General features: G+C 24.1%; 1 protein-coding gene across 8 annotated transcripts in view; it reads left to right on the top strand.

Annotated features, from left to right (window-relative positions):
- LOC122502100 (protein CBFA2T1) overlaps window positions 1-13,382 on the top strand; it is a 42,590-nt gene that overhangs the window by 5,996 nt on the left and 23,212 nt on the right. For 4 of the 8 annotated variants that reach the window (XM_043611996.1, XM_043611994.1, XM_043611995.1 and 1 more), the window contains one exon: window positions 12,228-12,609. In XM_043611996.1, the coding sequence (XP_043467931.1) occupies window positions 12,249-12,609 (361 nt within the window). In that variant the 5' untranslated portion in view covers window positions 12,228-12,248. Of the gene's footprint in view, window positions 1-1,937; window positions 2,060-2,145; window positions 2,167-5,545; window positions 5,796-12,227; window positions 12,610-13,382 lie in introns of those variants that run through there. The other 4 variants (XM_043612000.1, XM_043611998.1, XM_043612002.1 and 1 more) reach the window with 3 other exon arrangements.

Here is a 13,382-nt window from a genome sequence, read left to right as displayed (position 1 = left end):
ATTAATTATTTAAAATAATGAGTATATATATAAGAATTTTAGGTAAAAACACTAAAAAAATGGAATTTTGGAGAAGTTACGAATAATTGCAAAAATCCAATTATTGTCAAAAGTAAATAAAAATTCTTCGCAAAAATTCAATTTTGTTCATAAATTTTTTTACATTCTTGAAAAATTTCAATTATTTTTAAAAATAATAAAATTCTTCTATAAAGTTAAATTATTTTCAAATTTTTTTAATAAAATTCTAGGCAAAGTTTCAATTATTTTCAAAAAAATTCAATCAATTTAATGATTTTTTATATCTATGATTTTAAAAAATTTTCCAAAAGAATTCAATTATTTCAAAATATTTTCAATTATTTTTAGTACAATTTTAATAAAATTTGTTGCAAGAATTCAATTATTTTCGTAAATAATAAAACTCATCGCAGGATTTCAATTATTTTTTCAACAATTTTAAATGAGTTCCTCGTAAAATGCAATTATTCTTAAAAATTTTATTAAAATTCCTCGAAAAAACTCAATTATTTGTAAAAGAATTTTGATATAATTTGTTTATTAGAATTTAATAATTATTTTAATTTCAATTTAAATTAAAATTCTTGAAAGAATTTTATTTTCAAAAATTTTAATGTATTTCTTCGTAACAATTCAATTATTTTTAAAAATTTTTAATAAAATTCTTGGCAAAATTCAAATTATTTTCGCAGTAATTGAATTATTTTTATAGATAATAAAATTTTTACAAGGATTCAACTATTTTCATAAATAATAAAACTCGTCGCAGAATTTTAATTAATTTTAATACAATTTTAATGGAACTCCTCAAAAATTGAGATTATTATTAAAAATTTGATTAAAATTCGTTGAAAGAATTTAATTATTTAAAAATTTGTTGATAAAAATAATGTATAAGAATTAAATTTTGAGAAACATTAAATTATTCAATAAATTATTTATTTTTGTGTTTGAGAAATTGAATTCTCGTAGAATTTTCTGATAAAAATTGATTTAAAATATGAAAATGAATTTCAGTTAAAATTTCTGATAATAATTGAATATTAAAAGCATTATAGCGTGATTTTTTTAACAGAAATAATTGAATTTCGAAAAGGTTTCCAATTAAAATCTTTGAAAATTTGACTTTTTCATACTTTTAACTGATAATTTTGTAGAATTAATTTTTTTGAAAAAGTTTAATTGAGTTTTTTTTTAAATTATTGCAAGTTTATATTTTCCAATATATACAATTGCAAAATTTCCAAATCATGGAAATTTTACGTAAAATTGAATTGTAAACAAATGGATTTTAAAATAATGAAAAAGAATTTTTCAAAAATTATTAAAAATAGTTGATTTAGAGAAGAATTTTATTTAAAAATTCTAGAAAATAATAATTGAATTGTAATGATGAAAATAATTTTGAAGAAGTTAGAATAACAATATAATATAATTTCAAAAAGGTTTGAATTTGAAATTTTCGAAAATCCTAATTCCTATGGAAAGATAATAATAATTGAACATTTATTTAAAAAAAGAAGTTTTCGATATTTTCGAATAATTTTACAACTAAACAAATTTGTAAATAAATATATTGCAGAACACTTTTTAGGAGTAGAATTTTTTGATTTATTTTCTAAAAATTCAAAAATTTTCGATTTGTCAAACAATATATTTGATTCGAAATTTATAAAAGAATTAGAAAGTTTGTAAGAAACAAATAGAAAAAGTCTGTTATTTCAATTTGGGAAATTCAGAGAAAATAATTATTGACATGTGCCGATTTTCGTCTCTACTATATATACTTGAATTTTTCTCTTTTGTTTTTTCCAGAATATACCTAGTTCGATAAACATGGAAATGAAATGTCAAGAAATTTAACATGTAATATAACTTGCGCGGGTATTCGCTATTTAATTCTGATTCCGAACGTCGGACAGTCGAAATTGACAGTTGAATGAGAAAATATTGATTAGAATTTTCCAGAGGAATATATGGATCATAATATTTGTTTCGTAGTTTCTTTTCTAAGTTTCTTCAAACAAGAAAAAAAGAGGCAATTTTCGTCTTTGATTTGGAATAATTGACTTTCTTATGGATCAGTATGGAGCAGAGTATGGATTTGAAATTTGGAAAGAGAGGAAAAAGTTTTCATTATTAAAAGTATGTGTAGAGAAATCACGGTTCGTTGAAGGTGTGCGTGCATCTCTCTTAAAAGCAGTGCTTTATGGTGCGCGTGTTATACCGAAGTATTATATCGATTAACTGTTGGCAACAGAAGTGAGGCAGAGGAAAGCTTGTCGGGAGGGTGGCGTGGCTTTGGCTTTCCTATATTATTAATCTCTCTCTCCTCGCTCTCTCTCTCGAATGCTGCTGGTGAACCTGCCATATATGCGTCTGCAGAGTCAGTCAGGTGTTGTAGGCAGCTTCCGTTCAAAGAGAATCAAGAGTCCCGGCACAGACTCTATTCTAACTCTACGCTCGGTGGTTGCCTAACGGCGGTCATACCTGCCAAGTACCTGCTCTTCGTCATGACGTCTGCAAAATTATATATACAAAACATTCTCTCCACTTTTACGTTTGCAACATTCATTTTATTACATTTATGCACTAAGACTCATTCACTTCTATTCGGTGTATAGAGGATGATATCTATATTCCTATCGTCCGACGACTTTTACTGACACTGAGAACTGACGGACCATCTGTACGGTGAAGCGCACCTGCGAATGCTATCCGATATTTCCAGGTTTATAGGTATCATATTAAACTCCTATTGATCTTCTTCCCAGATGACAAGAGTGCACACTAACAGGCCTTGGATATTATGACTTTTTTTCGATTATTTTCAAAAAATGCCACTTTTTTCGACTATTTTCAAAAAATGACACTTTTTTCGACTATTTCTAAAAATGACAATTTTTTCAATTTATTTTCAAAAATTGCGACTTTTTCGCCTTTTTCCAAATGTTGCAACAAAATACCAGATTTTTTTTGGTATAAAATGCAACTTCAGAGTTACCACTCAACCTGGAAACCTGAAAATGTCAGGGAATTTTATAAACCTTGAAAAAATTTATAGAAAAGTCAGAGAATTTTTATCAAAATCCTGGAAAATTGTTGTTTTCTAAAGTAATTGTGTTTATACTTGAAATCCAATTTTACTTCAATATTTCAAGATTAATTCAATTTTAAAAAAGTTGCGTTTACAAATTTCATAAGTAGGTATTTTAGTTAAAAACACTAAAACAAGTTGAATTTTGAAGCAATTACAAATTATTGCAGAAATTCAATTCTTTTTAAAAGTAGTAAAATTCTTTTCAGAATTTCAATTATTTGCAAAAATTTCAATAAAATTCTTCTTAGAAATTCAATTATTTTCAAAAATTTTAATAAAATTTTTCTTATAAATTCAATTATTTTCAAAAAATTTTCCTTAATTCAATGATTTTTAATGTATCTACTACTTTAATAAAAAAATTCCCAAAAAAATTCCAGTTAAAAAATATTTCAATAAAATTCTACGCAAATATTTCATTATTTTCATAAATAAAAATTTCACAGGAATTCAAATTATTTACACATTTCTTAAAAATTTCTTCGCAATTATTCAATTATTTTCACAAATAATATAATTTTTACAAGAATTCAATTATTTTATAATACAATTTTCATTAAATTTCTCGAAAAATGAAATTATTCTTAAAAATTGTATTAAAATTTATCAAAGAAATTCAATTATTTGCAGTGTCTATTATTCAATAAAATTTCACAAAAGAATTCAATTATTTAAAAAGAAATTTTAATAAAATTCGTCTCAAGAATTCAATTATTTTCAAAAGTATGTAATATAATTCTGCGCAAAAATTCAATTATATGTTCAAAAATTTACAAAAATTATTGTCAAAATTTCAATTATCTTTATAAATAATAAAATTTTCCTCCTAAATTCAATTATTTTCAAAAATTTTAATAAAATTCTTGGCAAAAATTGCAATTATTTTTTGTACAGTTTTCATTAAATTTCTCGAGAAATGAAATTATTCTTAAAAATTGAATTTAAATTTATCAACGAAATTCAATTATTATAAAAACTTTTGCCTATATTTTCAATTTACATTTTTAATTAAATTTTTTCAAAGAATTAAATTTATTAAATTTATTTTCAAAAATTTTAATGAAATTCTTTGAAACAATTCAATTTCTTTAAAATTAATTTTAATAAATTTTGTTAAAATTCAATTATTTTCAATGTCTACTATTTCAATAAAATTTCACAAAAGAATTCAATTATTTAAAAAGAAATTTTAACAAAATTCGTCTCAAGAATTCAATTATTTTTTAAAAAGTAAAATAATTCTGCCCAGAAATTCAATTATGTTCAAAAATTTACAAAAATTCTTGTCAAAATTTCAATTATCTTTATAAATAATAAAATTTTTCTCTGAAATTCAATTATTTTCATAAATAATAAAATTCATCGCAGAATTTTAATTATTTTTAGTACACAATTTTAATGAAATTTGCAATTATTTTTAAAAATTTTATTGAAATTCGTGGAAAGAATTTAATTATTTAAAAATTTGTTTATAAATTTCTATATGAAAATTCAATTTTAAGAAACATTCAATTATTCAATAAATTATTTATGTTTGTATTTAAATAATTGAATTCTCGTAGAATTTTCTAATAAACAATGATTTAAAAATGAACTTCAGTTACAATTTTAAATTATATAATTGAATATTGAAAGCATTGTAGAGTAGATTTTGAGAAATAATTTAATTTTCAAAAGGTTTTAAATTAAAATCTTTGAAAATTTGAACTTTTCATACTTTTAATTAAAAATTCTGCAGAATTAATTTTTTTCAAAAAGTTTAATGGATTTTTTTTAATTATCTGAAGTTTTTAATTTCTATGTAATTTAATATATTTAATTGAAAAATGTCAGAATAATCGAAATTTCGTAAAATTAAGTTGTAAAAAAATGATTTGAAAATTCAATGATTTGATTTTTCAATTGTTTTAATTAAAACACTATTATCTTTCAAAAATTATTTAAAAATATTTTTAAAAAATTATTTTTAAGTATTTCTTTATTAGAATTTTTTGAAAATATTTCAATAACTTTTTAAAATAAACAATTATTATAGAAAATTGAATTTTTGTTTTTAAATAATTGATTTAGATATGAAATTTGGTTAAAAATTGTAGAAAATAATTGAATTGAATTGAAATTGAAATTGAAATTGAAAGTATTCAAAGGTTTTAAATTGAAATTTAAAAAATTTTATTTCCTGTACAAAAAACAAATAAGTATTTAAATATTTATTTAACAAAATTATTCAATTTAATAATTGAATGTAGAAGTAGGTCAGAAAAAAAATAATAATAATAATTTTTCGACTTTTTTTTAAATTTTTAATCGACTAAGGCGACTTTTTTTGCTTTTTCAAGTCGATCCGAGGCCACGAAACTTGAACTTTAAGAAATAATTCCAAATTAGAAAAAAAATTTATATTTTTTCGTTTTTTTATTACAGAAGGGAATTTATTTCCGGATGCTCGTATATTTGTCGGAGAGATGCAAAATTCGGATAATTGTTCTCAATATGACGTTGACAGCTTTTGGAACCACTCGCTTGTCGGTCAGCTCGATTATCTGCGAATGAAATCAGTACATAAAACTATTCAATTTCAATTTGTGCGCAAATGAACATTTTTCCGAAAATATTTCTCGCAACAAGAAAAAAAAAAAAAAAAAAAAGAAGGATTCCGCAAATAACATTCAAGGTGAAACTAAAATATTTCTAGAAAAGTGAAATTCTGAAAGAAACTTAGAATACTGTTTTTTGCTCTCAAGTTTTGTATTTTAGGAATACTTTTTTGATTTGCAACATTTTTGGTTTCGTTTTGGGGATGATTTTTATTCAGCGGATACAGTCTCGCAACGATTGTGCGACATGCACATTTTTATAATGAAACGAAACTAAATGTACTGGTACTAGTCAGTACGGTAGACATCTGGTCTGTCTCTCGCTTGGTTGTTCTAATATTGGAAATTTCAGTACGCCTCCGCCACAACCTCTTCTCCAAGTACCGTACCATGTGCGGGACATATGTATAAACATAAGCCAGCCTGCACGCCTGCCTTCACAGCAAAAACCTTTTCCTTTAAAACGTGACGGCGATCGATCTACGATTATTCGCCAGCCATTTGAAACTTACAAGGGGGAAAAAAAAAGTTTCTTCTCCACAATTTCGGAGAATTCTTCATTTTTTTGCTTAATGTTCGCATTATTTGCATTTATTTAAATTAAATTATTAAATTAAAATCATTAAAATCATTAAAATCATTAAAATCATTTAAATCATTTAAATCATTTAAATCATTTAAATCATTTAAATCATTAAAATCATTAAATTATTTCTTTCTTCCTAGATACTCTATCATTATAAGAATTGATAATTAGTGTATATTACTATCACAATGATTAATATCATTGTCTGAATTATTTCAGGGTTGACGCAAGTCAGGGGAAAGTTGGGGAAAGTAGAATTGGTTAGGGAAATCAGTGAAAAGTCAGGGATTTTTATTAAAAGTACTGGAAAAAATTGAATTTTTAAAATTCAAAAGATAACTTTGAATTTTGACGTTTTTTTTGTTTATCTCATAAACTTTGAAATTACTACGAATTCTAATACAAAACTTTCAATTTTTTCTCTTTCTGACAATAATTTATTTTTAATTATTTTTAAATAACTCAAATAATAATCTTCAGGAATTACTGGATAATAACTTAATTCTTGAAGAACTATCATAAAATATTAATTACTTTTTCAATAACTTAATTAAATAATAATCTTCAGGAATTATTGGAAAATAACTTCATTCTTGAAGAACTATCATAAAATTATTGCTTATAAATTATTTAATGAATAATTTTACTTAAATCTAAATTAATTGAATTATACAAGAATTGCGTTTAGAATCTTTATAAATAGACGAACTTCAAAAGCTTTTAATTTTAAAGCTTATAAAATTTCAATTTCAAATAAATTTAATTAGAAATTTTAAAGAACTTTGATTTTTGAAAAATTTCAATAATTCAAATTCTTCTGAAATTAGTTCCTTTTTTTTAATATTTATTTAATAACTTATTAAAAATAATAGATTTATAGAAGAATTTTAGTTAAAAATAATAAAAAAAATTGAATTTAGGAAAAGTTACAAATGATTGCGAAAATTCAATTATGTTCAAAATTTTTTTCAAAATTCTCGTCAAAATTTCAATTATTTTCAAAAATAATAAAATTTTTACAGAAATTCAATTATTTAAAAAATAAAATACAAAATTTCATAAAATTTTTCGAAAAAAATCAATTATTTAATAAGATTTTTATAAAATTCGTCACAAGAATTCAATTATTTAAAAAAAATTTAACAAAGTTCTTTTCAAGAATTCAATTATTTTTATAAATAATAGAATTCTTCACAGAAATTCTACGAAAATTCAATTATTTAAATTCAGAATAAAAAAAATCCTTCGCAAGAATTCAATTATTTTTATAAATAATGAAATTCATCACAGAAATTCAATTATTTTTATAAACTTGAATAAAATTCGTTGCAAGAATTCAATTATTTTCAAAAGTAATCAAATTCTTCGCAGAAATTCAATTACTTTCAAAAATAATAAAATTCATCGCAGAATTTCAATTATATTATTAATACAATTTTCAATTCAATTCTGATGAAATTAGTAGAATTTTTTAATATTTATTTAATATTATTTCAGAAATTTTAACGCTATTCGTCGAAATAATTCAATTATCTTGATAAATATCAAAATTCTTCTCTAAAATTCAATTATTTTCAGGAATTTTAATAAAATTCATTGTGAAATTCAATTATTTTCATAAATAACAATATTAATCACGAGAAGAATAATATTTTCAAGAGTAACAAAATTCTTTACAGTAATTCAATTATTTTTAAAAACTAAAAATAGATTCTCGTCATAATTTCAATTATCTTTATAAACAGCAATAAATTCGTCGCTGAAATTCAATTATTCAAAATCATTTTAATAAAATTCTACGCATAGATTTAATTTTATTTTCATCAATATAAAACTCATCGCAGGATTTTAATTATTTTTGATACAATTTTAATCAAATTTCTCGAAAAATGTAATTATTTAAAAAAATTTTATTAAAATTCGTCAAAAGAATTCAATTATTTAAAAGTTTGTTGATAAAATTCTTTATAAGAATTCAATTTTAACAAACATTCAATTATTCAATAAATTAATTATTACTGAATTTAAATAATTGAATTTTCGTAGAATTCTCTAAGAAAAATTGATTTTAAAATGAATTTCCGAATAATCGATTTATTATTTATGAAAATAATTGAATTCTTGCAATGAATTTTATTACATTTTTTTTTAATAATTGAATTCTTTTGAAAAATTTTACTACTTGTAAAAATAATTGAATTCTTGCGATGGATTTTATTAGGATTTTTCTAAAAAATTAAATTTTTGTTGAAAAATTTTATGCTAATTTAAATTGTTTAATTTCAAAAAGGTTTGAATTTAAACGTTTTGAAGAATTTTAATTCGTACGCAGAAATAATAATTAAATATTTATTCTGAAATAAAGTTCTTGATTTTTTCGAATAATTTTTACAATTAAAGAAATTCGTAAATAAATGTAATATTAATCAGGAAAAAAATTCGTTAATTAACACAACGATAGAAATATTGATATGACAAAAAAAACGGTACAGAATGATGTACTGCTTTATTTATAAATGAAGAAACTAGAAATTGAATTCATGGTTCTGATAGAACCGACACGCCTGAAGCGAGTAATTTTTATATACGTATATACAACAGAATATCCCGTCTGGATTCTGACAGTACAAACATGTGCTTTCAAACGCACGTGGAACATTCTCTGAATCAAACGTCATTCAGAAAATTTAATTCAAGGTTGAGATCCCGGAGGCACTTTTTTCTACAAAAAATTTAGGGAAAAAAAATTAATTCCACTCTTTCTTATACAGTTTCAACTCTGCTAAATATTTTTTTACTCAAACTTTTGTTATAAAAAAACCGAGAGATGCAAAAATCTGGCGTCGGATAAAATTTTCGACTTATTTTCGAAAAGGGATGCAAAAATCAGACCTCGGGTAAAATTTTCGATTTATTTTCGAAAATAATAATAATAAATTATGAATATCATATTTCGCAATAAATTTATTCAAAAAATATTTAAAAATTAGTTAAAAGATTTTTTTTCACGTGGGTTTGAGAAATTAAGGAAATTTTTGCATTAAACTTATCGAGGAGTTTTCTGACTTTTAGGAGAATTGTAAATGTTATAATACTTTTCGACTTTTCGTCGTGTGCTGTTGCCTGGCGAATGTTATGCTCTGAAATAGTCGTCTCAGAACCACTTCCTTTTCTTATGTAGCACAACTTTTCTAATTACAAGAAGAAAATTTAAGACTCTTGGCAGTTAAATTTCTTTCTCTCTTTCTCTTTTTTTTTGCTCCTCGCGAAAAAGCTTTTGCGGTCTCATTGGTAGAATTTTTTCTCCTTTAATTCCATAAATTCAATTTTTCCCTTTTGTCGCAGTGTTTTCAATTTCGTAAAAAAAAATTTATTAAGAAAAAAGTATCTCTAGGTCGAAAGTGTCTGCACTTTAAAACTAGACTAAAATGAATTAGTCTTATTTTTCCTTTCGGTCAATTTCGAGAGAAATTAAAAAAAAATAAGTTTACATTAATTTTGTTAATCGTACGAAATGAGAATTTTTTTTACCTCTTTGGTATAGTAATATTTTTTAAATAATTGTATTACAGAAGTGGAACAAAAAATTCCGCCGGTAATATTCCTATTATGAAGGCAAATATTCTTGTTCATTAAAACATCTATTTAATAAAGTAGAGGATTTAACTATAGAGAAGTAAATTCCCTTTTTTTCTTTTGCAAAAGGCTTTACTTCACGCTCGAGGTTTTTGAGCGAATCGAAAAATAAAAACATTTGTGCTAGGCATTATCGTGCTCTTGACATATGGAACTTTCTCATCGCTGTATACTTTCTGCTTGTTCATATAAAGCTGCCCATTTATGGCTTTTGTCATATGGCACTTTCTCATCATGAAATTGATTATTTATTTATAAGAGTATTTCCAGCTTAGAGGTCTGCCTGAAACTTTCTTGTATTTCAAAAAAAAAGAAAAAAAAATTCTTCTCTGAGATACCAAATTAATATAATCTTTTTCCTCCTTGTATTGTAAAAATAATTTTCTTTCTTGACAAAAATATGTTGCGGAAAGATAAGTATTTTTAAACAACCAGGCTTTTTATTCGATAATTAATTTTCAAAAAGTAGTAATTGAATTCCTCAGAAGAATTTTATTATTTATAAAAATAACTGATTTTTTGCAAAGAATTTTATAAAAATCTATTTAAATAATTGATTTTTTTCGAAAAATATTAGGAAAATTCTGTTAGGCAGTAAAAAAATTTGACGCAGTATTTTTTTTGTCAGTGGGAGAAATAATAGAAATTTTTAGCTACTTTTCGCAAGTGTTGAATTTATTATTTTAGATGTTTAATTTATTAAAATTAGATGTAAATTACAGTATAACAGTGTATATGTATATATCCCTGGTGTTAAGACTCGCCCGCGAAAGCTCCAGATTTTCTGCCGAAGCACGTTTATAATTTTCAGAAGCTTTACCTAACTAAGCATCTTACGAAATGATAAGAGCTTTCATTTACTTTCTATAATTGAATGTCCGGAATGAAAGAACAATTTAATTCAGCTTTCAAGATGCTCTTAATTAGTTTTTTTATTTTACTCCTATCCGAAAAAATACATTACAACGAAAAAAAAGACGTAATTTCCTTCTTAGAAAATTAGAAATTAAATTCATAGAAAATTTTTTCTATTATTAAAATTACTTTTTGTCACTGATTCTCACGTTCTTCTAATTTCGCCTCTCTAGAGACCATTGAAATATTTTTATTCTGTGTTTCGTCTCAGTGACTAAACTTGAGATATAACAGAACAGACTGCAATAATCAATGCACGTGACTGGCAACGACTGTCTCCTCTGAGTATAACAGAACCAGACGGTGCATTCGCGTAATGTCATGTCATTTCACCACCTGTCCGCTACTTAATTGTTCAAATTCAATTGTTTCTTCTCTTTATAATCACACTTATTTTCTTAATTTCAAAATTAAATGTAATAAAATAGAGAGAGAGAAAAAAAAATTTATTTTTGTATGAATATTTCAACAACAGGATTGCCACAAGTCAGGGAATTCAGGGAAAAGTCAGGGAATAATTAATAATAAAATTCTTCTCAGAAATTTAATTATTTTCAAAAAATTTAATTAAATTCTTGGCAAAAAGGATTTTACCATTTAGAAAAATAATTGAATTATTTGATTGAGGAAATCGATCATTCCGAGTCGAAGACTCGGAGTAATCCATGTTTTATAATAATATTCCCATATGATATTGAATTTCAAAAGGTTTGAATATTTTTCAGGTTCAGCGAAAAAGTTCAGGAAAAAGGAAAATTAAATTTTTGTGACAATCCTGAACAAATTTGTTTTAAATTAATGACGAAAGATGAATTCACGTCAGGTGTAATTAAGCTCTCAGCTCGCGGGTTCGTAAAACAAATGGGAAGTGTTCTGTTAAAATAGCAATCGGTATGCATGACCAGAGTAAGAAATTCGAAGCACGTAGTCGAAATATGTGGCTTTCACCCGGGAAATGGAATCAATCAAATTCGAGTTGTGCGCATCGCACGTCTGTCGTTGTATACTCTTTCTCGTATCGTTCCTCTTCGCCAGTAATGCAATTTAGATGATATACATTAGACTCGTATGTTATTTTCCAGAATTCAAAATCATCTCCATAAATAAAACATTGGACAAAATAATAATAATAAAAAGCTCTTTTTTTTCGTCAAAAATTGAATATTTTACAAGAGTAAACTGTAAATTAAAATAAATTTCTTTTTAGATAAATTGTTACAATTTATTTATCTAAAACCAAAAGCAAATCTATCTTAATTTACATTTTGTAAACTGTAAATTAAGATAGATTTGTTTTTGGTTTTAGAGAAATAAATTGTTGTAAACTATGTATAATTATTAAAATGGATTTTTTGTTTTTTTTTGTTTCCAGATAAATTGTTGTTAAGAGAGCATGAAAGTGGAAAGTGGAGTGGCGACGAGTACAGCCCTCCAGAAGATCAAGGTGAAAGAAGAAAAGGAAGAATGCAGCTTTCAACAGCAAACAGGGACATCTATGTCAACAGCAACTACGACCGTCACAACAATCACCACACACTCAAATGCCAGCAGCATCTCAGCAAACAATACCACCACCTCGAGCTTGGGTACTCCTTCAAGCATGCCAATCGTAACTCCTTCAATGACAAGTCTCGTGCAACCCACCCCAGTAATTTGCCAGCCACCCGCTCTCAAGTCGAGTGTCAACAATAACAACAATAACAATAATTCAGAACCGTTTTTTATTGATCTCGATCTAAAGGCAAAGACAAAAGGTGAGTTTACTTCTATTTTCCATAATCCTTCCAATCTAACAATTTCTATTTGAGAATATTTTCTTACTATTCCTGAACTTAAAGTAGAAAATGATTTTGAGAAGAAATAATTTTAGACTTGGTTGCCACAGGTCAGAAAAATCAGGGAATTTTGGAAAAAGTCAAGAAAAGTTGAATTGGAAAATTTTAATTTCAATTCTGTTGAAATAAGTTTCAATTTTTTAAGTTTTAACGCAATTCTTTGAAAGAATTCAACTATCTTAATAAATATTAAAATTCTTTCCAGAAATTCAATTATTTCCAAAAAGAAAATTCTCGTCAACATTTCAATTATCTTTGTAAATAGCAAAATTCTTCAACAGAATTCAATTATATTCACGATTTTTTTTTATAAAATTCATTGTAAAATTCAATTATTTTCATAAATAACAATATTTACCACAAGAATTCAATTATTTTCAAAAATTAATAAAATTCTTCGCAGAAATTCAATTATCTGCAAAAAAATCTAAAAAAAATTGTCAACATTTCATAAATAATAGTATTTATCATGAGAATTCAATTATTTTCAAAAATGTTACTAAAATTCATGACAAAAATTCAATTATTTTCAAAAATTGTTCTTAATTTAATAATTTTTAATTTTTTACTATTTTAATAATATTTCCCAAATAATTCAATTATCAAACAAAAATTTTGAAAATATTTTACACGAACATTCAATTATTTTCCAAAAACATAAAAATTTCACAGGAATTAAATTATTAAAAATA

Source organism: Leptopilina heterotoma, unplaced genomic scaffold (assembly GCF_015476425.1).
Source record: "Leptopilina heterotoma isolate Lh14 unplaced genomic scaffold, ASM1547642v1 Lhet_220, whole genome shotgun sequence".
In the NCBI taxonomy this organism is placed as follows: domain Eukaryota; kingdom Metazoa; phylum Arthropoda; class Insecta; order Hymenoptera; family Figitidae; genus Leptopilina; species Leptopilina heterotoma.
Note: the sequence above shows the minus strand (reverse complement) of the source record. Positions and strands in the feature narration are given on the sequence as shown.